The sequence below is a fragment of the Silurus aristotelis genome (assembly GCF_946808225.1).
Source record: "Silurus aristotelis genome assembly, chromosome: 18".
NCBI classification, from domain to species: Eukaryota; Metazoa; Chordata; class Actinopteri; order Siluriformes; family Siluridae; genus Silurus; species Silurus aristotelis.
The window spans coordinates 9,811,364-9,837,062 of NC_139591.1; the positions used below are offsets into that span (position 1 = coordinate 9,811,364).

Below are 25,699 nucleotides of genomic sequence, written 5' to 3' on the forward strand. Positions count from 1 at the left end.
TTGTAGGCTATTTCTGTGAATTTGAATTGAATGAATGAATCTCGTGCTCCTTTTTTTTATTGCAGTTTTATTGATAGCAACAAGCCTATATCATTTTACAACGATATGTGAAATAAGTGAGCTAGACTATGGAAGGCGATGACATGCAAATAAGAGGTCTACAAAAAGTATATTGGCGATATTCATTAATATCACTACATTAATCACTCTCACCCATGTACTGTATATGGACCCGTTTTTGAATATGTACTTTGCAAAATGACAAAGTTTAATCTAATCAAATCTCATCTCATCTCACATTCACTTAAATAGTACAAGGCACGCGCTTATTCTGCAATCAGTTCAGTATAAATGGGATTGCGCAATCCGGGGTGAGGAAGAATTTTGGCTTCTGCACTTCAATGTTCCTTGCAGGGAATTACAGCCGATTTTGATAATAAAAACAATCAAAATCATAGGGAAATATAATTTATAACACAGATCTATAATGACAATATAATTTCACATTTAATTTTATATATTTCTATTGGAATATAACAGATGAGGCACTGCCTCTCTTGTCTCTCCTGATTGCACAGTATATTGCCACAAAAAGGTTTTTTTAATGTTTTTTTTTGTCCTTTGTTTCTTTTTAAAGGTGCACGTGAATGCACGTAAATGTTTTGATTTCGAAAACAATTATTAGACGCAGAAACAGTAGCATAGCGCAAACCCATTTAGAGTCTTAAGTGCATTAGGAACAGCTACTGAGTCAGTATCTCTACGGTTAATGAATTCAAATGGCTGGTTTGTTTGCAGGTGGGCCTAGTAATTATCCCATTACCTTCTGTAAATGCTGCCTGCACGGATGTGGAGTCGGGCACTGAACGCTTGGATACCGGTTTGCGCGTGTAGTGTCCGGTTAATGATTGACAGCTACACTAGGTGCAGGAAAAGCACGCGATCGTGAGACACATTCGGTTATTAACGTAGACCCCAAAGCGAGCATTCAGTCTCACAGTCTGAGCGCACTCAATAACTATTCCTGCTTGGGTATTCCCATGGCCGTCATCGGGAGCGCAGTGTGGTGTGCGTGGCTCGGCATGATTGTCAGTGCGTGCGCTTTCTGGCACCGGGCTGCGGCGGAACCAGGAGCCGGAATGCGCACGTGGGACCGGTTCAGTAAACTGCCCTATCCAGAGGATAAAGCATTCCTGTACGACACTTTCCCCGAGGGTTTCATCTGGGCCGTGGGCACCGCCGCGTATCAAGTAGAGGGTGCGTGGCAGAAGGACGGGAAGGGCAAGTCGGTGTGGGACACTTTCACTCGCAGGGGGACTCGAGTGCTCACGGGCGATGTGGGCAGCGACAGCTACCACAACATGGCGGGAGACCTGCGCGCGCTCCAGCAGCTCGGTGTCACGCACTACCGCTTCTCCTTGTCCTGGCCGCGGATTTTCTCCAACGGCACGAAAAGTACGTACAACAAAAAGGGAGTCGAGTATTACAAGAATCTCATCATGGGGTTGAAGAGGATCAGGGTGGAGCCCGTGGTTACTCTGTATCACTGGGATTTACCGGAGAGTTTGCAGAACGCGTACGGAGGCTGGAGCGACCCTGTGCTGGTGGATCTGTTCAAGGATTACGCCGAGTTCTGTTTTCAAACCTTCGGCTCAGATGTAAAGTTTTGGATCACGATGGACAATCCGTTTGTCGTGGCCTGGCACGGATATGGAACGGGAGTTGTGGCACCTGGGATCAAACATGATCCAGATATGCCTTTTAGAGTTGGGCATAATCTTTTAAAGGTAATATAAACGAGGTGAAAATACAAAACAGTACAAAATCAGTGGCTTAATCAACTGCTCTGTAGATGCTGTGTTTAGAGGTACAGTATGCACTGGTCACACTTTTTCCCGATACAGTCATGATACCAGAGCTGATATAATCGATACTGACCTGGTTCTGATGTCCTCTAAGTAACCACAACTCACTGCAAGCTTTTACTGTCAGGTCAAGCGAAAAGCAGAGCACAGAGACAAAACTAAGTTGTCAGATTATACTATCCCATGCAAGATCTAAATTGAAACAATAATAACAATAAAAACAATAAAAACATTTCTTTATAAATGAATAAACCCACAAAAATAATTATGTAAAAAAAGAAACAACACAATACACTTTTGCAGATATGCTGCAAAACATCTAAAATACAAATAACTAAACAAATAAAAATACACTCCAGAGTTTTACACTAGTACCAGTCATTTTGTAGATTTTTATTTTTATTTTATGTGAGTATTTTCATACTTACTACATAAACTATAGCAGTGGATAGCATACACCTTTTTTTTCCTAATCAGAATATTATAAAAATAAGGTAAATGTTTTCTTATGTATTCCATAAAATTATAATCAGTGGTGGGTGAAGTACACAAACCATGTACTTGCATTAAAGGAGCCATACACTAGGTAAAATATTACTCCAGTAAATATACTCCAGTAAATATAAAAGTGCTCCCTTTAAAAGTACAAATGTTTTTGCCTTCAAATGTACTTAATATTTTATTCTTACTCATAGCACAACAGTCTATTAATAGAATGATATTAATTAGTCAAACACTAAAAATTTTTTAATGATCATGAGCCTAAAACCTTCTTTTTAACCACTTAAAAAAACAAAACAAACAAACAAAAAAAAGTGCAAATAAGGCCACGGGTGTTTTGGCAAGTTAGAGTCAGAAGTTTCTTTCATCGTTTATTCATTATTTATGGTTGGTGCTAAGTAGATACCATCAAGCTGCAATCAAAACAAGTTCAAAAGTGTGTGCACTACCCTGACTGGTAGCTTGCTGTGTGCTTGACCAGTTACATTATTATCCACTCAAAAATAAAAAGCAATGACTGATTTCACAAAATGTAATTGAGTAAAAAGTAAGATATTTGACTTTGAAATGTAGTGAAGTTAAAAGTCTCTCCAAATGGGAAAACTTAAGTAAAGTACAGATATGCGAAAAGCCACTTAAGTACAGTAATAAAATACATTTACTTTGTTACTGTCCACCACGGATTATAATAAATCTGATCAGTATTTCTCTCTGGTATGCACCAGGCCCATGCTGCAGCGTGGCATGTGTATGATGAACGCTATCGAGCTCGCCAGGGAGGAAAGGTTTCCATAGCTCTGGCTTCCCACTGGATCAAACCAAGCAGGACGAGGCAGGAGAGCCGAAGGGCTTGTCAGTGCTCACTGGAATTTGTGCTGGGCTGGTTTGCTCATCCGCTGTTTGTAGATGGTGATTACCCACCATGCATGAAGCACAACCTCACTCACAGGCTACCATCATTTACCAAGGCAGAGAGGACATATGTTAATGGCACGGCTGATTTCTTTGCCCTGTCTCATGGGCCTGCTCTCAGTTTCCAGCTGATTAACGACAGCCTGCGCTTTGGGCAGATTGAGGATCTGGATCTACGCATGCTGCTGTTCTGGGTTCACTCACAGTACAACAAGCCTCCTATCTTTGTGGTGGAAAGCGGCTGGTTTGTCAATGGCAATACCAAGACAAAGGATGCCAAGCACATGTATTACCTCAAACGTTTCATAGTGGAGACCCTCAAGGGTAGGTGAAAGAAAGCACTAATTTTTTGTAGTTTTGCAACCTAAACACAACTCTCCTTTAATTCTGACTGTCCTTAGCTAATCAGTCTAGTATAATAATTTTTCATTTAAATGATTTAATTTGTCACTGGCGCATAGTTAAAAAAGATACAAATTGATCCACAATTAGAATTGAATTTGTGTTAATTCAATTCAATTCATTTTTATTTGTGTAGCGCTTTTAACAATGAACATTGTCTCAAAGCAGCTTTACACAGAGAATGTGGTGATAAATATGAATAAGATGTTATTTATAAATATTAGAATTTTTATGGAGCATACATATCTAAAACTGTTAAAAATCTAAATTCATATGTAGATCATTCACAATTTGAATATTTTTCCACACGCAACTGTATTGTTTAAACTCCTGTCATGAATTTGACTGTATACCAAACTAACAATAGTCATGAATAAATAATCATAGCCAATTATATAATGCATGTAACTTGTTAAAACATCACACGATATCTAGTCTGTGAACACATATGGACATACTTTCTTCTTTTTTTTCTCAGCAATTCGACTAGACAAAGTGAATGTGTTCGGATATACTGCTTGGTCATTGCTCGATGGCTTCGAGTGGTATCGAGAATATGGAATACGGCGTGGTCTTTACTACGTAGACTTCAAATCTGATCACCTTACAAGAGAGCCAAAGACCTCAGCCATGTTTTACAGTAAACTGATCGAGAAGAACGGCTTCCCTCAGCTCTCAGAGAATAGGCCACTTTTTGGAGTTTTTCCTTGTGATTTCACTTGGGGAGTGGCAGCAAACTCCATAAAGGTATAGAACCATACTATTTATTTAAGCACCATTAAAACTAAATTTAACAGAGAGATTTCCTTTTTTATTAATGAACAAAAATGCTATATCCCTACACTTTCTGTTACACCTTTTTATCTTTAATCTGTTCAAATGAAAAAAATCAAGCTTTCTAAAAGCCTTTTGTATTTATGAGGGTACTTCTATGTCCAATAATAAAATAGTTAACTGTAAAGCAAAATCCTGACCACAGCAGACACTTTTTAATATTAGTATTTAACAATTAAAAGATTAGTTAAAATATAGATGGTTATTAGAGTTTCTTGTGTTGTGACAAAGGTTGGAGAATATGCCACTAAAATCTTACACATTAACCATCACTTTTGTATACTTTGATCTTAGATCAAGTGAAGTCAACTTCTAAGGCACATCATTTATGTTAATCTCTTCGACCATCAGATTTCAGCTCTAGATAATAATGTAGGTAGATAACTTTTGTATTTCTTTTTAATAACTAAGACAATGACAAATTGAATAATCATGACAAATATGCAAAAGTTGTTTGACACTGAAGAGAAGTATATTTAAATCTGTTTATACAGTAACATACTTTGAAGATGTGTACATGACTACAATACTCTACTACACAATAACACAAATTCAATATTGGCTTATTTATATGCACTTATAATCTGATCATTAATCAGGTATGATTCTAAATACATTTTATTAAATATCCACATCAGCCACATCAGTAAACCTGAAAAAGTTGTCTGTCTGCCCTGGAAAATTATGGTGAGAACTGTTTCCAGAGCAGATTTTCTTTTTTCGGGTAGATTCAGTTGTGCAAATTTACAAAAAATGCATGGAAGCGTAATGTCACTGTCCTTAAACATAAAATCCTAAACTCTTAATTCCATATAAATTAGATTCTGAATGTTATTAGTGTGCATATAAAAACTCTCTCTACAAAGGAGATCTGAACTTTATTTCTATTTGGAGCATGACCTTATTCTAAATAAAGACTCTTGTAGCATGCAGTTTGCCAAAATTACTTCACTCACCTTGTTTGTCACAACAGTTTTATTTAAGTAGGAGGATTCAAAGGTTGGAATGGAAAACCTAGTCTCTGTGCATGAACCTGGAATGCTGGACTGGGACCTAGATTCCCTGCCAAAATCTAAAGTATAAACAAAGTACATTACAATCTATAACTAATAACAACACCAGTCCTATATACAGTATAGTTTTGATTGTTATTATTTAAACACACCACATTTAGTCTAGGAAAGCCTTTGTATTTAGCTGATTATTTAAATCTGGTGAGAATGTTGTGAATTTCAGGACTAAAATGTGACACCTTACTTATGCATGAAAATGTCACAATATAATTTTTTTGGTTAGGAATACGATATATAATGTATATTTCCTATATTCTCTTTCTTCTGTATTGCTGTTAACACGCCTTCATTATACACATTGATATACACATGAGTACACCCCTCACATTTCAGCAACAATTTTAGTATATCTTCAGAAGGGACAATACTATAGAAATAAAACTTGGATATATTTTAGAGTAGTCAGTCTGCAGCTTGTATAGCAGTACAGATTTACTGTCCATACCTGCAAAATGCATCATAACAGAGTCGAATTGTTTATTCTTTTTGTTGGCATTTGACTGTATATTGGCTGTATATTTGTAATATTGTAATTTAATAGAATAATTATATATAATTATATATAATTGTAATGTATAATATATATTATATTGAATTTGCTAAAGTCGTTTGACAATGTACATATGTGAGCAGGTGGAGACCACACCTATGCAGTTTGTTGACTCAAGTGTGTACATCTGGAACATCTCAGACAATGGAAAATTGAAAAAGCTGGAGGGTGTGAATCTCCCCATGCATAGAGGGCGCCACTGTGCTGACTTTGCTGCAATTCAGCAACAAGTATCAAAGATCCAACACATGCATGTTTCACATTTCCACTTTTCTCTCAACTGGTCCTCTATAGTCCCTACAGGCCATGTATCAGAAGCTAACAACACCTTACTAAATTATTACCACTGCTTTGTTAGTGAGCTCCAGAGGGCCAACATCACCCCAGTGGTCACTCTTTGGCACCACACTGGAAAACTGTCTAGTTTGCCTGTGCCACTGGAGACCAACAGAGGTTGGCAAAGTGAAGAGACAGTACAAGCATTTGCTAATTATGCTAGGTTGTGTTTTAAAAGGCTTGGGGATCATATTAAATTGTGGATCACACTAAATGAACCCAATGATGAAGACCTTGGCTATGCAGTCGGCCATCAGTTGCTTCGTGCCCATGCTCTAGCCTGGCATGTGTATGACAGTGAGTTTCGCCATTCACAAGGGGGTAAAATCTCTTTGGTTCTGCATATGGACTGGGTTGAACCTGCATTTTCTTTCAGCCGAGAAGACATGGCTCCTGCAAAGCGAGTTCTGGATTTACGTGTGGGTTGGTTCGCAGAACCAATCTTTGGCAGTGGAGATTATCCACCAGTGATGCGCCAGTGGCTCCAGCAGCGAAACCCTTTAGATCTCTTCAACTACCACTTGCCCACGTTCAGTGAAGAGGATCGACAACTTGTTAAAGGCACCTATGACTTCTTTGCCCTCAGTCATTTCACAACCTCCATGGTGTATGATGAAGTCGAGGATAAGTACTTATTCAAGGACACATTAGAGGTACAGCTGATTTCAGATGTAACCTGGATAATGTCTCCAAGGCGTAACTCTCCAGTGGTTCCTTGGGGACTACGTAAAGCCCTCAACTGGGTTGCTTCATGTTACAAAGGCGTGCCCATTTATGTCATGGCCAATGGGGTCCAAGAAGACATAGCCAGATTCAAAGACAGTCTACGGGTTTACTATCTCTACAACTATATTAATGAAGCTTTAAAAGGTAAGATAACTTCTGCTTTGGAAAACCCACCAAAAGTTTTGAAAATAACACAAACATTAAATTTCACTGTAAAAACAAGTCTGCATTGTTTTTAGATCTTTAAATCAGATTTACTATGGTATACTGTAGTATCATTACAAGCATTTTAAAGGTGTCAAAAGGCTTTTAATAGCAATTACATTAAGTTTATGCAAAGAGTCAGTATTTGCACTGCTGACCCTTCTTTTTTCCAGACCTTGCAATTTGCCCTGGTATGCTGCCAATTAAGTTCTGGGCCACATCTTGACTGATGGCAGTCCATTATTGCATAATCAATGCTTGGAGTTTGTCATAATTTATGGATTTATTTTTGTCCATCCACCTCTTAAGGGTTAACAATAAGTTCTCACTAGGATTAAGGTCTGGGGAGTTTCCTGGCCATGGCCCCAAAATTTTGATGTTTTGTTCCCCAAGCTAAGTTATCACTTTTTTCATATGGGAAGGTGCTCCATCATGCTGGAAAAGGAATTGTTTTTCACCAAACTGTTCTTGGATGGTTGGGAGAAGTTGCTCTCTGTTATTCATCCTTAATCAGCATGACATAATGATCTCCAGCCTTGTCCTTGTCAACACTCTTACCAGGGTTGGGCAAAGATACATCAAAATGTATTTTAAAACAAAATACCAAAGACCATGACTTTAAGTGTATCAAAAAAACCTTCAAAATACAGCAGCCGCACCATGTATCGAAATAAACTACTGTATTTTTGTATTTTAAAAATACTAAAAATAAATTTTACAAGGGAGCATGAATTTTTTTTACAAACTTTTCATCAGTTGGCCTATTTGATCTGTTCCTTCATCATTACATTGACTCAGTTGATTTAGTTAACAACGTTTGATAGCAACAGCTTTTCTCTTGCCAAGTCATGCAATAAATCTGCAACCAGTTAACAGATCAAATATTCACGGTTATATCCCAGTGATCTCCCAGATGGAGGTTAGTTTTAAAGTAACCAACACTTTAATGTTTAACAGTTTGCGAATGACTCATAATTGTATCATAATTTAGTTACTTGTTTGGTAATGAAGAGCTACTTTACATCAGCAACACTGACTAAATGACAAATAAGTCATTCGTAAGACAACAACTGATGGAACCTTTATTCATAGCAACTAGTTTTTAACTGAATCATTGGCTTGTTGATCATAAATATTATCAAATATTAAACTATTATCCTACTAAACTACTTCAATCAGGGTACAATATTCAGCAATCAAATATTTATTTATCAATCATTGGACACCTATTTGAAAGCTGGCAGCCTGCATGTTTCTTACATTTTTGGAACAAGTCTGGACAAAAAGTAGGCACCAATCTAAATTTTTATGATGTCATCATGCAGAGTTCTTACAAAGTATTTTACAGTATTTTAAAACTACAAAAAAGTATTTTGATACAAAAATATGGTCATTTTCATCAACCCTATCAAATACAAATTACAAAATCCTATTTTATACGTATTTGAAATACATGTATCATAAATACTGTCTCTCTTAAATGGGTTAACAATGATGATGTCAGCTGGTCCTTTTGTAGCAGAGCTGAAAAGCAGTGCAAATGTGTTTTTTTTGGGGGGGATTAAGTTAAGGAAGAGGGATTTTGCAATTAATTGCAATTTATTTTAACACTTCATAAAATTCTAAAGTAAATGAAAATTGCCAGCATTTAAAACTGAGGCAGCAGACTGAAAATTCATATTTGTGTCATTCTCAAAACGTTTGGCCACTTCTGTATAAGCTTTAACATTTAGTTTAGTTTGATGAGTAATGGTTTACTTAGTTCGATTAGAGTACACAAGTTTACATCAGAAAACAAACACAGCCAAAGCCAATTAATCATTACACAACACAGTTTACTGCTGTTTACTGACCTTCAGTGAGCTAGTGAACATTGATGCAAGCCACACAGATGTTTCATAATGGCATATGGTGTATTTGGAGAAAATATTTGTTGAACTACTCCTTAATAGTTCTTATCTTGTTTATTTGATATATCAATATGACTCTGCTCAGATTAGAGCTAATTAAGTTTTTCCAACATTGTTTTTTTCTTTTCTAGCATACACACTGGATGGGGTCAATTTGAAAGGCTACTTTGCCTATGCATTTAATGATCGACATGATCCTGGCTTTGGTATGTATGGCCATGTGCAGGAGGAGGACATAGAGAAATCCTCTCTAACCCACTACAAAAGAATTATTGGCAATAACGGGTTCCCAGCCACTGGTGATCCACCACAACACTGTCCCCATATGCCTGAACACTCACCTGTGTGTTATGTGCTGGTCAAGCGGCCTGTTGTGGGCTTCATCTCTTTGGTTGCCTTTGCCATGCTCATTACTGTGTGTGTTGTTATATACTACTGGGTAAAAAGACCTAAATAAGTGAGTGATTTTTTCCCTAGTGATTTTGCAACTGGCACAGCCTGGATAGTCAATTTTTTTTTACTGTCCACAATTTTCCATTTCCAGTCATAGAATATGTTCATTGTTCTAAATATATGTATTGCATTTATTTACATGAAAAAAGTGATGATTTTTTTGTTAGGTGTTGTATTTTGTGTAAAATGACATGGAAAAATTAAAGATGTTCTGCACTTCACTACAGGTTGAAACTAATCACATGGTTTCACTTTGAGATTTATAGTCATAAAGGTTGACAAACAAAAACTGCACTAGGGGTTTTACTTAATCCATCTAAACTTTCCAGACTCATTCTGCTACCTTGCCTGTCAAAAATACACGTTGTGTTGACATGAACACAAACCAAATAAAATTCCTAACAAAGGATGTTTATTGCTTATTTTTAAAGAAAATTCTGCACATATTTTTGAGACAATACAAAATATAGAAAGATGAAAAAGAAATCAGAACATGAAGTTGTCGAGACCATCCTCCATGAACTTCTTATAGATGGCCATGAACTTTGCCACGAAGGCCTCTAGGTGATAAATGGCTTTGTTGCCCAACTGTAGTCTGTGTTCGTAATAGGCTGCCATTTGAGCCACCTCAGGTTTCAGGTGGCCATCACAGTTACTGAGCAGCTCAGTCACAAGCCCCTAAACAATAAAAAGACAAAAAAGACCACAAATCAAACTTCCTTGTAGAAAAGCATTTATTATTATTATTATTATTATTATTATTATTATTATTTTAAGCCATTTAAAACAGTTTTGAACTAGTGAGCACATGAGTGTGTGATTGGATCACAATTGACCAGATTATACCTTCATGATGATTTCTGCTGGAATGCAGTGAGTTAGTAGTTCATAAAGTCTTGCCCGAACCTCCAAAAGTCTTAAAAAGAAATAAACAAATGAAGATTTATATCAAACTAAAATACATAATAGCCATACAACATTCAATTATTATGTTTAAAGCTTATAATAAAACAACAGCATAATACTTTAAACATCCAACAACATAGGGAACTAGTTTGGATGCTTGTTATCTTGTCATATTTTATGAAAAAAACAATGTTGATACCAGAGGTGAAAAAATAAAAATCACTAGCATCTGACAAGCAGATTTCATATTCAGGATATTATTTATTTATTCCTAGATTATTGGAAAACCTGCAGCATTTAATAGCTAAAGAAAATCAAAAAGCTCACTTTTTAACTTAAGTAAACCTTTTTTTTTTTTTATCATTTGTAGTTTTCATATATGTTAGTGCAAGTTAATCTTTCAGACATTAACCAAGTCTTAACATAGTCAGGGTCATGGATTTCTTTTTTATTTTACTAAGGAGTAAGCATACTCAAATGCTTGAATTGTTCACCCAGATGACAGATAATAGTTTAGAAACTAACTGTTAGCCAATGATTTATTTTTGTTTAGGGCAAATGTGATGTACTACATGATCATTTACTAATTATTTCCTTTCGTCTGTATTCATGAACTTGCCATGTGCTATTACATCTTTTACCTTCTTTTAAATTTCTAAGCAACTATTACTGGCACGGAGGGTTGCTAATAAATGTGTCCTCTGTCCACTACTAGATAAGTAACACACAATAGTTGTAATTGTTCCAATAGCCAAAGTTGGCATGGTAGTGAGACAGCACACCTGGACATAGAGTACCAACCTTTGTGGGCTTTGCTGGTTGACAATGGCATTAGCCGTTTCTCTGAGGTACACTTCCCAGTCTGTTGCAGGGATTTCCTGATCTGCAGAGAAAGGATACCTGAGGACAGATACAGAGAAAGATCAGTTTTTCTCTACAGCAGCTCTGTTTAAACAAACACTATTAATGTCTATTGTTTCCTCTGATTGAAATATTAAATGTATTGAGAGATACAAAATTCATTTTACAACAAAGATTTATATCCAGTCTTATCCCTTGCCAAAGTCCCTGGCCCATACTCACTGTTGCACTCGACAGGCCTCACACATAAGAAGAGCTTTTCGAAGGTTGCGGCCCGACTTCTCTGCAACCTGTCTGGCCAGCTCAGCTGGGAGAACAAGCCCTTCCTTTTTGCATACACCCATCAGAACACTGCATACCTAAAATAGAGAATGATCCTGAACTGAAAAGTCATATACATAAAACCTTTAATGCATAACATGCAAAAGTTAAACTATACTAGTGTATATGGATGATATAGAAATGTCAAGAGATCAAATGACATAGAAATCTGGCATTTAGTATTTTTTATTTAATTACAAACCAAAAAAAATTTAAACAATTATTAAATAATATTCAGTATTACAAGTTAATATTCAATATGAGAACAGCTTTTACACATGGATGTGTCAATGTTGTGACCAGTTTGTTTTTAGCCTTTTATGTCAACCTTCTTCCACTGACTCAACAAGTTTTCAATTGTCTTGCAATTAAACATAAAGACTTGTGTTATATGTGATGGTTTGAGGGTTGGGGTAGTTACCTCCTCAGTGCTGGGTAGTGGGACTCTCACAGCCAGGCACCTGCTCCTGATGGGGGAGATCACTTTAGAGGTTGAGTTGCAGCACAGGATGAGGCGACAGGTGGACATGTACTTTTCCATAGTACGACGCAGGGCATGCTGTGCATCTTTAGTGAGCCGGTCCACCTCCGTCAGCAGCACCACTGCAGGTGTAAGGGCACATGAGGCATACTGCGTTTACATTACAAAACCATCTTAACCTTAAGGCACTGTTAATAAGACACACTGGGAAGTAACAAAGGAAAAGAATACAGACAAACAGTACACTTTAAACTGTACATGATTACACACAATAGAGTTCAATATAATCACATATACCCATAGACTGTGCATTATCTTGGTATTGTTGAGCAAACAATCTCATATTGTATACACACACACACACACACACACTGTATATATATATTATGCCTTACATGCATCTTGCACATATTCTTAATTTGAATATGTGTCCTCCTTTATAGGTCTGTATATAAATTTTTTTTTTACTGTGCTTGCTTAACAGCTTCTGCACATTTTTACCACCCATGGCCTATATATTTATTTGCTTTCAGAGCTATTTACATTTTTATATGCACTCAATTTGCACAATGCTACTATTTGCACTTCTGGTAGCTAAACTGCATTTCCTTGCCGTGTGCCTTTACTGTGCAATGACAAATAGTACATATTAACATATTAATATTACCTTGTAATACTGAATAGTTCATAGTACATATATATTCATCTGTATACTACATTTATAGTACATATACATCTTTAAATGACTGTTTATAGTCCTATATTCCATTCTATTTAACTTATGTAAATTATGTAAAAACTGTATATCCTGCACTTGCTGATATTGCACTCTGGTTAGACCCAAACTGCATTTCGTTTCCTTGTAATTGTACATGTGTAATGACAATAAAGTTGAATCTAATCTAATCAAAGTTGTCTCTATTTATCTATCCATCAATCAATCTATCTATACTTATGGCTCTATGGCAAATATAATCAAAATTAAATACTTTACTGACCTTTGAACTCTCGCTGTGTGCTGGATTGTATCTGCTGTGACTGAGCGACTGTTTTGATCAGCTCTTGGATGACAACACGATCACTATTCCCTGCATCACTGCAAACCCAGACACACCAATAAATCACCAGTCAAACCATAAAAACGGCGATTTGGTTAAAATAATACACCCTGTGAATATGGCGGCTTACCTTGGATTCACCTCCAAATGGTAGTTACTGGCAATTGTGTTTATTTCAATCTTTTTTTTAGATGGAGCCTGCATGGGGAAAACATAAAATATCAATGCAATAATCAGAACTTTGCACTAAGATGGTAGTTAGTAATGATTTAATCACCGGTTACTTCCCCAAGTATTTAATACTTCTGAAGGGAGTTTTAACCAAATGATGACGATGCTTACTACAATGGACTGGTGTTCAATCCGGAGCTTCTCCACTCCAGCACCATACAGCTCACGAAGAAGACACATAATTCTTGTCTTTTTGCCAGCGCCAGATGGACCATAAACAAGCAAGTGCGGGAAATCTCCACATTGGACCTAAATGAAACATTATAGGAAGAAAACATACTTATGGCCATTTGCAACAATAAAAGTAATTATGAAGATATGCGTTAAAATGTCTGTGTTTATAATTGGGCTTAATATTGACGTTTTGAAAGTTCCAACAAAATGAACAGTTCTGGTGCTCTTCATTTTAATGGTCCTTCGTTTGTGTAAGAAGCCATTTAAAAAACACGGTAAATGTGTGTTTATATATACACACACACACACACACACACACACACACACACACACACACACACACACACACACACACACACACACACACACACCAAAAAAATGTGTGTTTAGTCTTGCCATGGTGTATGCATTGTGTCTTCCACAACCTCACCTTAGTAGCAGAGTTTTGCTGTTCCTCATCCAGTTTTAAGGTTTAGACACAAGTGTTTCTGTTTCAGTTAATGACTGTTTAAATCAACATATGAAATTGATGATAATTGGTGCCTGTTTGGTATAACTACTTAACCTGACTTTCATCCTACAAAATGTCTGACTTTGTGCAATTGTACAAAGTGTGCAAATGTAAGAATCGAAAGCCAAAGGACGGTCACACCAAATATTTGATTTCTCTTTTGTTTATTTACTATCCATTTCGTAAACTGATAAACATGAATTAACACTTATTTTTTAAAGTATTCACTTTACAGCAACTGCCTAAACCTTTTGACACTATTATAAATCATTTTATGTTTTTTTTTAAATATATGTTCTTCCTGTAACTAAAATGAATAAGTTTGTGTGTCCTGGTGTCGGCATAGTAACAATGTTTTATACCAGGGCACGCGCTTTCTGTGCCTAATTTAATGTAAATACACAGAACCTACTGAGTTCAGTTAGAATCAGAATCAGAAATAGCTTCATTACCAAGTATGTTCACACATACAAGGAATTTGGCATTTAAGCTTCCAGTGCAGGAGAAGTACAGACATAATATAACAAAATATAAGTAAAACAGACACTTAAATAATGCACTTATTTACAGAAGTAAAAAATATTGTTTAGATGAATGTACAGATGCTATTTACACGTGTGCAGTTTACAAAAGGTACCATAGAGCCTGTGGGGGGAAAACCAACAGTTCGAAGAGAGAGTGGGCTGTGTGTTTTATCCAGTAAATTGCTAATATAAATTGCTAATATATATTTTCTTTTTAGTTCATTTCTAGTTGTGGAACAGTGTAATTATTATTCCGTAAAAGCTGCGAGACTGAATGAACATAACCAATCAACTCTCTCTCTGTTTATTACAAAACATACACTAACCTACGAGCTAACTAGAACATGGACCGGACGTTGTGCAGTCCTTACCAAATTTTTCAGATAATTTGCTTGCTCCTTGTGATAATCCAATTTGGCCAGAGAGGTTGGTCTGTACTTATCAACCCACAAACTCATGCTGTTTTAGAAAATCGTGACCTTTTTAACAGCTTTGTGTCTGAGCGCCCGGCCTCAGATGCGTCCTTCTCCCGCGAAATACAACAAACCCGCGCGCGCGCACACAACTGTCGCAGGGATATAGTACGGAAAGAGTGGAGGGACAAACATCGTTTGGTAATAGATGCAACGCAATAACGTAGACAACACACTGAGCTGTACATTGAGTGCATACTCATAACAGTTTGCGTATGAAATACACAGTACACAAAATAGCAAGTATTTTTTATAGAATAGAATAGAATAGAATAGAATATTTCAATAATTATTATTGAAATTAAATAATAATAATTATTAGTGTTTTTAAATAGGATTACAATTTATTATATGAAAATAAAGATGTCTCTGGTCCTGGCATCAAAAAGTAAATATTTTAATATTTACAAAATATGAATGCAGACAAATATGATCAGTGGTAGAGGGACTCAGGAAAAAATGTATCAGTCAGGACTGCTAAGCACAGAAACTCTCTAACAGAAGAGAGTTCTTTGTCTGAAAGGCACTCGTGCATCCTTGTGCTCAAATTACTTTCATTGTTTGCATCTTAATTGAAATATATTTTCAAATAAGGATCATATTTTGAAAGATATTTTCAATGCACTATATTATAGCAGGTATAAGTGAGATCTTTGTGTTACCAAATGTGGTGATTTGCCATCACTTTCTTACATACCTGTCACCTTCTCAGTGGGAGGCAGAGTAGTGGATCTGCATGTATTTTCAGGGTCACCAAAAATAAGAAAGCAGAAATATCCATGTGGGTGCAAGTCACAGTTCAGTCCACACCACCTAGTGATGATCTAAGCAACTGAGATGGTGTGTCTATGCACAGATGTCACTTCACCCTTACATTGGTTTTTTCAACAATGTGTTGCTTACTTTTAGTTTTAGTTTAACTCATCATGTGTGTGTGTGTGTGTGTGTGTGTGTGTGTGTGTGTGTGTGTGTGTGTGTGTGTGTGTGTGTGTGTGTGTGTGTGTGTGTTTAAACTGAGAAAATTTACCATTTTAAGGAGAAATGAGATAATTTAGAATTTGATCACTTTTCAAAAAAAAGTTGCAACAGGGCAACAAAAGGCTGGACAAGTAAATGTCACTAAATAGTAAAAGTTGTGGAAACATTTTGCAACTAATTAGGTTCATTGGCTGCAGGTCAGTAACATGGTTTGGTATTAAAAATAATGATCAAATAAAGGCAGCATCTCTCAGAAGTAAAGATTTACAGAAGTTCACCAAACTGCATATATAAATTGTGGAGCAATTTTAGAATAATGTTCCACATACAATTGGCAAGACTTTGAATATCTCATCATATATAGTAAACAATATTATAAAAAGATCAAGAGAATCTGGAGAAATCTCTTTGCACAAAGGACAAGAACAAAAATCTATATTTGAAGCCTGTGATCTTTCAGCTGGTACTGCATTAAAAACATGTATTATTCTGTAATGGGTTTAGAAACACCTCTAGAATCTATTGTCTGTGCACACAGTTCAACATGCCATCCACAAATGCAGGTTAACACTATATCATACAAAAAAGAAGCCATATGTAAACATGATCCAAAATCACCACTTCTTTGGACCAAAACTAATTTAAAATTGATTGAGGCAAAGAGATAAACTGTTCTGTGCTCAGATGAATTAAAGTTTAAAATTATCTTTGGAAACTGTCCAGTCCAGACCTTTCAAAATGTGGAAACATTTGGTGCATCATGAAACTATATATTAGATACAGTGAGGAAAATAAGTATTTGAACACCCTGCTATTTTGCAAGTTCTCCCACTTAGAAATCATGGAGGGGTCTGAAATTGTCATCGTAGGTGCATGTCCACTGTGAGAGACATAATCTAAAAAAAACAATACCAGAAATCACAATGTATGATTTTTTAACTATTTATTTGTATGATACAGCTGCAAATAACTATTTGAACACCTGAGAAAGTCAATGTTAATATTTGGTACAGTAGCCTTTGTTTGCAATTACAGAGGTCAAACGTTTCCTGTAGTTTTTCACCAGGTTTGCACACACTGCAGGAGGGATTTTGGCCCACTCCTCCACACAGATCTTCTCTTGATCAGTCAGGTTTCTGACCTGTCGCTAAGAAACACGGAGTTTGAGCTCCCTCCAAAGATTCTCTATTGGGTTTAGGTCTGGAGACTGGCTAGGCCACGCCAGAACCTTGATATGCTTCTTACAGAGCCACTCCTTGGTTATCCTGGCTGTGTGCTTCGTGTCATTGTCATGTCGGAAGACCCAGCCTCGACCCATCTTCAATGCTCTAACTGAGGGAAGGGGCTTGTTTCCCAAAATCTCGCAATACATGGCCCCGGTCATCCTCTCCTTAATACAGTGCAGTCGCCCTGTCCCATGTGCAGAAAAAACACCCCCAAAGCATGATGCTACCACCCCCATGCTTCACAGTAGGGATGGTGTTCTAGGATGGTACTCATTATTAAATATATATAAATGTAGTGGAGGTGGACATTTTAAAGGCAGACTAACAGGTCTTTGAGGGTCAGAATTCTAGCTGATAGACATGGGTTGAAATACTTATTTTCCTTACTGTATATATTAGGCATGAATGAGACAACATTCCTCTCCCAAAACTCGAACACCTGGTCTCCTTAGTTTAAAGATGAATATGGACTGTTGGTATACATGGAACATAGTGGCAAATATGGCCCTGTCCCAAATTTAGATTTGTTGCAGGTAAATAAATAAATTGAGGTTTTGTCTGGTTAAATGAGAAATGTTCAAATGATCAACCCATTTAACCCAAGTTAATCATGAATACATGGCTTCCAACAGTTTGAACCATCTTTATAAAGGCAAAATGCTAATTTGCTAGTTTGTAACAGGTCTCTAATATGTGTTGTGTTGTGTGTTAACTGTTGAATAAAACTCTCTGAATTTAAGGACCAGCTCAGGGTTTCTTTATTTTCTTCGTACCTGCATCATCTCAGAAATGTACACATTTGGACTTTTCATGGCTTTTCTTACATTAAAATTACACTCCTATGGTTCCAAGTTTTTGAAGCATCCTTCTTTTAGTTCATAAAGTTCATAAAGTGAACCTTTTTGTTTGTGTGCAAACATATGGGTTACACAGCACAATACAGAGAGCAGGATAAACAATTTTCCTGTCAACTAGAACAATGTCAAAATAAATGATATATTGTAATGTGTAAGTTTTAACAAAGGGTTTTTTAAAACAAGTTTTAATGACAGTTTTAATGACTATATTTTTCATCTCTTTATTAAAATACATACATAAAATACAGGAAATATATACAGGTAGTCGTCGACTTACGACCACAATTGGGACCGACAAATCAGTCGTAACACTGGTACGCACTAGCGGCGTAACCGTGGCGCACGACACTCGTAACACGATTTGGTCATAAGTAGAGTAGGCTATATGTACAGTACTGTGAAATTATGCTGGAAGTTGGTAAAAAAAAAATAACGTATGCCGCGGCTAGCGATTGTGGTCGTACAGGACTACATGTATGTATATTTTTCCTCTTTAACATATTCCACCTAGACAGGCAAGCTAATTAGCCTGTTGTTGCAATAGACAGAGAGTTATAGAAAGTTATTATCTGTTCTAGTTTTAAGCTATCTAAAATCAATGCACATGCTTAAACCACCATTCTTTTTCTGCACTATCATGAGTGTTAATGCATACTCACTTGAAGATCTCCCAGTAATGCCTTTTGCCTCCATCTCTGTTAGGCCTCAGCTTTGCATAGTGTGCAGGAGGTGCGTGTCTAAATGGTAAACGAAAGGGTCTGTCATTAGTCAACTGAATGCAATGTGTGTCTTTTAGACTCACCACAGTCAAGAGTTTTTGGATAGATATTCTAATACTCAATTAGCAATTTAACAATCTTGGACTAGTAACTGCTACTAATATGACCTGAAGCAATGTTCCCCAAGATTAATTTCAGATAACTCTTTGTTCATTTCTAAATCAGAACAGTAAGTGCTTCAATTGGTTGAATTGTATCTTGTAGGAATGGCATGCAAACCTTGAAAACTTTCACAAACCTCCAGTGTAACAAAAGTGCTGTAGACATGTCTGCTGGTTTGCAATTTACAGGATTGACATGGTTTGTGAGTAGACTGAGGTAACATAGGTTGGTGACGAGTACTGAACTGAATGTGTTTGCTGTGTAAGAAGACAGACTAATAAATTCACTGTTCAGTAGAAGATGAGTGTGGTTCTCTTTCAAACATCCATTTGATCTCTCACTATGGGAATCACCTCAGGTGTGACCGATCCAATCACACACCACATCTGTCAGTTGACATGAAAGTGATGTAGGAGTCCCAACTCCCTATATACACTACTGCTAGTGATCCTGCCTCATTCTCGTTCTCTTCCCTGTGAAGATCCTTTTTGGAAGCTATCCTCAACAGATCCTCTTGGTAGTGGTCACTAAACTTTTCACAAATAAGCCGTTTAGTTACGTCGCTGAACGCGGCTGCTTTATTTCAAGGAAATATTCCACAAATACACTGTGAAGGAGAATATTTTATGTCACAGAAATTCACCATTTTTAGGACAAGCTCGTCTTGCATAGAGTACCTGTTAAGGACTTCTCTAGACTGGAGGTGCACAATATGGAGGATTTGGGGATGTCCAACCCCCTCCAGTCGAACTGTCACCCTAATCAGCGTTCAGCCCTATCCTTCTCCTCCTCTTTACTGCCTCTCTTCTCTAAAAGATTTACCGCTCCTCTGCCCTGGTTGTTAGAGCTCTGAATGTCACCTTACTGCTCACAGTATATATCATGGAGGAGATGGGGAGGCAGATTGATGATGGTTCACCTGACACCTTGTGGAAAGAGATCTGCGTCATTAAAAATCTCAACCTGTGATCATCAAGGTGAGCAGCATGGGTCTGGCCGTGGTGGGCGTAAGAGCCCTGTGGTTGGGTTTAACAGGTTTATCAGATAGCCAAAAGCCCTTTTCAGGACCGCGATGACAAATATGCATTAGCAGTGTGACCTAAGCAAGAAGGATGGGGAAGCGTATGAAACGTGCCTCCCCAGGAAGCCTACTGCTAACCCCCCCAAACCATGCATCCAGGTTTTACCTCTACTTCGCCCAGTGCCCGAGATGTTGTTTCTCCCCTCTCCACCCACGGGGTTATACAAGAGATAGGTCAGAAGTTTCCACAAGCGTTCTCATTTTCCAAAAATAGAAGTTCTTTCAGTTTTCTGTGCATCCAGGCAGTGGGCCAAAGGCATGGACGTGTGTAAAAAGTAAAAAACAACACACGCAAAGACATCCGAATCTGAGTTGCAAGGACCAACTCCGCCACTAAATGTCACCGCAACACCATCTGTAAGTGGGAGCTGCAGCGGCCCGTTTAAAATGTTTACATTAAAAGCATTATACAATGTAATTTGTCCCAGAGACTGGTTCACTTCAGTAGATCTAAAGGGTGCTTACTTTCACATAAGTATTTATCAGGTGCACAGAAATTTCCTCAGGTCAGCCTACACATTTTTGAACTTTACATTCGGACTGGCACTAGCCCCAAGGATCTTTACCAAATGTGTTGAGGCTGCACTAGCACCGCTATGAAAACAGCGGGTCTCAGAGTGTCAGCATATATGAACGATCTCCTCCTCTGAGCTCCGTCATGGCGGCAGGCGGAGGTGAATACAAATATGCTTGTGTCTCACCGACAAAGCTTTGGTTTCAAAATAAATGAGACAAAAACCTGTCTAGGACCTATGCAGGAAATAATTTACCTAGGTCTCAGGCTGAACTGTATCAGATCTGTATTAGGCTTTTCTTTCAGAGATTCTTGGTTGTCTCCTTCCCTTACAGAAAATGAAGAGAGTCCCATTCAGACCATGTTTATGCCTGCTAGGGCTGATGGCCCCGGCAGTGTCTGCTACCCATTGGGACTGTTGCGAATGAGAGAGTTTTAGTGCTAGGGAGCGGGACAGCGCTTATGTTTACAGCGCTACCTCAACCACAAGGTAATAGTGTCATCACTTTGCTTGCATGCTCTTAGCCACTGGAGATGCACATTTTTTGAATCAGGAACCTCACTGGGAGCTGTTTCCCTGAGAAAAGTAGTGATGACGGATGCATCGTTGACAGGTTGGGGTTCTGTGTGCGAGGACAGGATAGCAAAAGGGAAATGGCCTGTCTCCCTGCGGAATGTGCACATAAACTTCCTGGAACTGTTAACGGTGTTTCTAGCATTGAAACATTACGTGCAGTTTCTTTGGAGTCACCACGTCTTGGTTATATAAAACAACATGATGGCGGTGGCACATATAAATCTCCAGGGGGAACACATTCTCCTCAACTTCACAGTCTAGCATGATAACTCATGTTTTGGGGAATGAAGCATTTTCATTCATTTATGGCGACTCATATCCCGGGAGTAATGAATGCAGGGGCGGATCTGTTGTGCATGAGAAATCCCCTGTACGGGGATTAGACTCCCCACCCTTGGGTGGTGGACCAGAGGTTTGGTCGGGCTGCCCTAGATCTCTTGCCCTCTTTTCTTTTCTCTGGTGAGAAATGGTGCACCTATAAGTGTGGATGCGTGAGCTTACCAGTGGCCAAATTTACTGCTTTACGCATTTCCTGCACTAAGTATAATTGTAGCGACTATAAAAAGAATAAGATTAAATGTGGTCACTCAGTAATACTGATCGCTCCGAACCGGCCAAGGAACTTGTGGCTGACAGAGATAGTCCAGCTTCAAAAACTATTAAACTCATTTTGACTGAGCCCTGGTGTTCTGGAATCTGACTAAACAAAAAGATTTGATGATGAAATAAAAAATTAACAATAAATAAAATGAGATCTACTGTAAAAACCAGGGTATTATGAAAGAAAAATGTTTTGAAAAAATGAGACACTTATTTGCACAGAAATCTATTACAAACCTGCTGCAACATGAAATGTGCAAAAATGCTGCATGCATTAATATGTGCTGAACAATCTGCATTAGTAGATACAGTAGTCACTATATATATATATATATACAGTGAGGAAAATAAGTATTTGAACACCCTGCTATTTTGCAAGTTCTCCCACTTAGAAATCATGGAGGGGTCTGAAATTGTCATCGTAGGTGCATGTCCACTGTGAGAGACATAATCTAAAAAAAAAAATCCAGAAATCACAATTTATGATTTTTTAACTATTTATTTGTATGATACAGCTGCAAATAAGTATTTGAACACCTGTCTATCAGCTAGAATTCTGACCCTCAAAGATCTGTTAGTCTGCCTTTAAAATGTCCACCTCCACTACATTTATTATCCTAAATTAGATGCACCTGTTTGAGGTTGTTAGCTGCATAAAGACACCTGTCCACCCCATACAACCAGTAAGAATCCAACTACTAACATGGCCAAGACCAAAGAGCTGTCCAAAGACACTAGAGACAAAATTGTACACCTCCACAAGGCTGGAAAGGGCTACGGGGAAATTGCCAAGCAGCTTGGTGAAAAAAGGTCCACTGTTGGAGCAATCATTAGAAAATGGAAGAAGCTAAACATGACTGTCAATCTCCCTCGGACTGGGGCTCCATGCAAGATCTCACCTCGTGGGGTCTCAATGATCCTAAGGAAGGTGAGAAATCAGCCCAGAACTACACGGGAGGAGCTGGTCAATGACCTGAAAAGAGCTGGGACCACCGTTTCCAAGGTTACTGTTGGTAATACACTAAGACGTCATGGTTTGAAATCATGCATGGCACGGAAGGTTCCCCTGCTTAAACCAGCACATGTCCAGGCACGTCTTAAGTTTGCCAATGACCATTTGGATGATCCAGAGGAGTCATGGGAGAAAGTCATGTGGTCAGATGAGACCAAAATAGAACTTTTGGGTCATAATTCCACTAAACGTGTTTGGAGGAAGAAGAATGATGAGTACCATCCCAAGAACACCATCCCTACTGTGAAGCATGGGAGTGGTAGCATCATGCTTTGGGGGTGTTTTTCTGCACATGGGACAGGGCGACTGCACTGTATTAAGGAGAGGATGACCGGGGCGATGTATTGCGAGATTTTGGGGAACAACCTCCTTCCCTCAGTTAGAGCATTGAAGATGGGTCGAGGTTGGGTCTTCCAACATGACAATGACCCGAAGCACACAGCCAGGATAATTAAGGAGTGGCTCTGTAAGAAGCATATCAAGGTTCTGGCATGGCCCAGCCAGTCTCCAGACCTAAACCCAATAGAGAATCTTTGGAGGGAGCTCAAACTCCGTGTTTCTCAGCGACAGGCCAGAAACCTGACTGATCTACAGAAGATCTGTGTGGAGGAGTGGGCCAAAATCCCTCCTCCAGTGTGTGCAAACCTGGTGAAAAACTACAGGAAATGTTTGACCTCTGTAATTGCAAACAAAGGCTACTGTACCAAATATTAACATTGACTTTCTCAGGTGTTCAAATACTTATTTGCAGCTGTATCATACAAATAAATAGTTTGAAAATCATACATTGTGATTTCTGGATTTTTTTTTTTTAGATTATGTCTCTCACAGTGGACATGCACCTACGATGACAATTTCAGACCCCTCCATGATTTCTAAGTGGGAGAACTTGCAAAATAGCAGGGTGTTCAAATACTTATTTTCCTCAATGTATATATATATATATATATATATATATATATATATATATATATATATATATATATATATATAGTGACTACTGTATCTACTAATGCAGATTGTTCAGCACATATTAATGCATGCAGCATTTTTGCACATTTCATGTTGCAGCAGGTTTGTAATAGAATACATAATGTGAGTGTGTGCGTGTGTGTGCGTGTGTGTGCATGCGTGTATTCATGAGTGGTGAAAAAGCTTAAACATCATATAATTCATGCCATAGTTCACATAAACAACTAATCAGATAATAATTCTAATGCATGTTATAAGGGAAAATGTGTGCAAAATATTGTTGTAGTGTCAGAGGAATCCTGGTTAATCATGTATATGTAAATTTGAATGATGGGTTAAACCTAAAGAAACAAAATGTAAGTATTGCAGTGTATACACAATTGCATTAGTCTGCAAAAAAGTTTAGTTTTGCTTCCTATAACATACTATACTTTGTCACATGTACTTTGAAAAAGCATACATACATTTTCACAAAACCAAACAAAAAAAATAAATAGCATCAGTTTTCTGTAATGATCAAGCAATTAAAATATTGAGTCTGTTTACAGTAACAGCTGCAAAAAGGTCTGAAACTTGGTCTGAAAATTAGGCACATTTAATATTTTAGTGTTTTGTAAACAGAATGCTACAGCTTTACTGGCAGTTGTGATTATTGCTAAATATTTCAAATTCCTGAAATATGAAATTTTCAGAAGGCCCATTATTCCCAGCACTATATACAACTCTAGTTACACATATAACGTGTTTAGTTTAGTTTTTAGTTTGTTTTTTTGGGTTTTTTTTTTTGGTTTTTCAAGGCAAATATAAAAAATAAATAAATGTTGTTTCATATAAATTCGGACTTGCATTCCTGTGTCTATAAATACATAAACACACGAAAATCTCTCTCTCTCTCTCTCTCTCTCTCTCTCTCTCTCTCTCTCTCTCTCTCTCTCTCTCTCTCTCTCTCTCTCTCTCTCTCTCTCTCTCATTATCTTCTTTACAACACACTCCCTCTTTCCCTAGAAGAGTCTCCTCCTATTTGTAAAGGTACTCAGTCCATGTGACACCTTTAGCACTTGCAGTTTTAGAAACGCAGCATATACAAAAGGATCTTTGTAAAAAAGAAAAAAAAAAAAAAAAAAATTGGATTTGGATTATATATATATATATAGGTGTCTTGTTTCATATCAGCTCACTGGACTATTGTAGATTCAGGTAAACAATTCTCATTTTGTAAAACTGCTATTATACTCTTTTATGCTGTTTTTATAATCAGAGCCTTGTTTAGACATTATACTATACATGCTAAATGTACAGAAAACATTTTTTGGATAAAATAATTAGGATAATATTGATATTTAGAATGCTATTGAACTGCTCTCAAGCCTAGAAATTTCAGGATCAGTATTCACTATTTTGTGGTAGGACATAGAAATATGCAAATCTTACCACAAAATTGCAGTGATTACTCACTCTGACATATCCAGGCTTGAGAGCAGGTGGTGATCACAAAATATTTAATCCAGCAGAATGGAAATTAGGCTTTTCACAGCATATTTTGGGTGAACTGAAAAGAAAAAGTATATTTTTTTCATCTTTCTTTTGCTTGCAGGTTTTTGAAAGGCTCATGTGAAAATGTTTTTATCATCAACCAATCTTCTCTAATCTAGGCTTTTGATAAAGCTGAAGTTTTGCAGCTTTATTGTGTGTAAC

At 37.4% G+C, this 25,699-nt stretch overlaps 2 protein-coding genes across 2 annotated transcripts; one reads left to right on the plus strand and one right to left on the minus strand.

The window, feature by feature from the left end:
• The first annotated feature begins 876 nt into the window (after positions 1–876).
• Positions 877–10,175, plus strand: kl (klotho). The gene is made up of 5 exons (XM_083569052.1): positions 877–1,787; positions 3,092–3,602; positions 4,159–4,427; positions 6,221–7,343; positions 9,445–10,175. The coding sequence occupies exons 1-5, from the start codon at positions 1,041–1,043 to the stop codon at positions 9,768–9,770; spliced, it is 2,976 nt and encodes a 991-aa protein (XP_083425178.1). The 5' UTR covers positions 877–1,040; the 3' UTR covers positions 9,771–10,175.
• On the minus strand, positions 10,162–15,425 carry rfc3 (replication factor C (activator 1) 3). Its single transcript, XM_083569156.1, has 9 exons — positions 15,205–15,425; positions 13,736–13,873; positions 13,524–13,591; positions 13,334–13,431; positions 12,276–12,457; positions 11,756–11,892; positions 11,474–11,572; positions 10,613–10,682; positions 10,162–10,444 (listed from the first exon to the last, which is right to left on the minus strand). The coding sequence occupies exons 1-9, from the start codon at positions 15,289–15,291 to the stop codon at positions 10,253–10,255; spliced, it is 1,071 nt and encodes a 356-aa protein (XP_083425282.1). The 5' UTR covers positions 15,292–15,425; the 3' UTR covers positions 10,162–10,252.
• Positions 15,426–25,699: the final 10,274 nt, after the last annotated feature.

Excerpts from the sequence above, each read along its gene's own strand:
- kl (XM_083569052.1), top strand. The coding sequence starts at position 1,041 with ATGGCCGTCATCGGGAGCGCAGTGTGGTGTGCGTGGCTCGGCATGATT. Across the intron at positions 4,428-6,220 it reads TGGCAGCAAACTCCATAAAG|GTGGAGACCACACCTATGCA; the intron begins GTATAGAACCAT and ends ATATGTGAGCAG. Across the intron at positions 7,344-9,444 it reads TATTAATGAAGCTTTAAAAG|CATACACACTGGATGGGGTC; the intron begins GTAAGATAACTT and ends TTTCTTTTCTAG.
- rfc3 (XM_083569156.1), bottom strand. The coding sequence starts at position 15,291 with ATGAGTTTGTGGGTTGATAAGTACAGACCAACCTCTCTGGCCAAATTG. Across the intron at positions 13,592-13,735 it reads TTGAACACCAGTCCATTGTA|GCTCCATCTAAAAAAAAGAT; the intron begins GTAAGCATCGTC and ends TTCCCCATGCAG. Across the intron at positions 12,458-13,333 it reads CACACAGCGAGAGTTCAAAG|TGGTGCTGCTGACGGAGGTG; the intron begins GTCAGTAAAGTA and ends TTACACCTGCAG.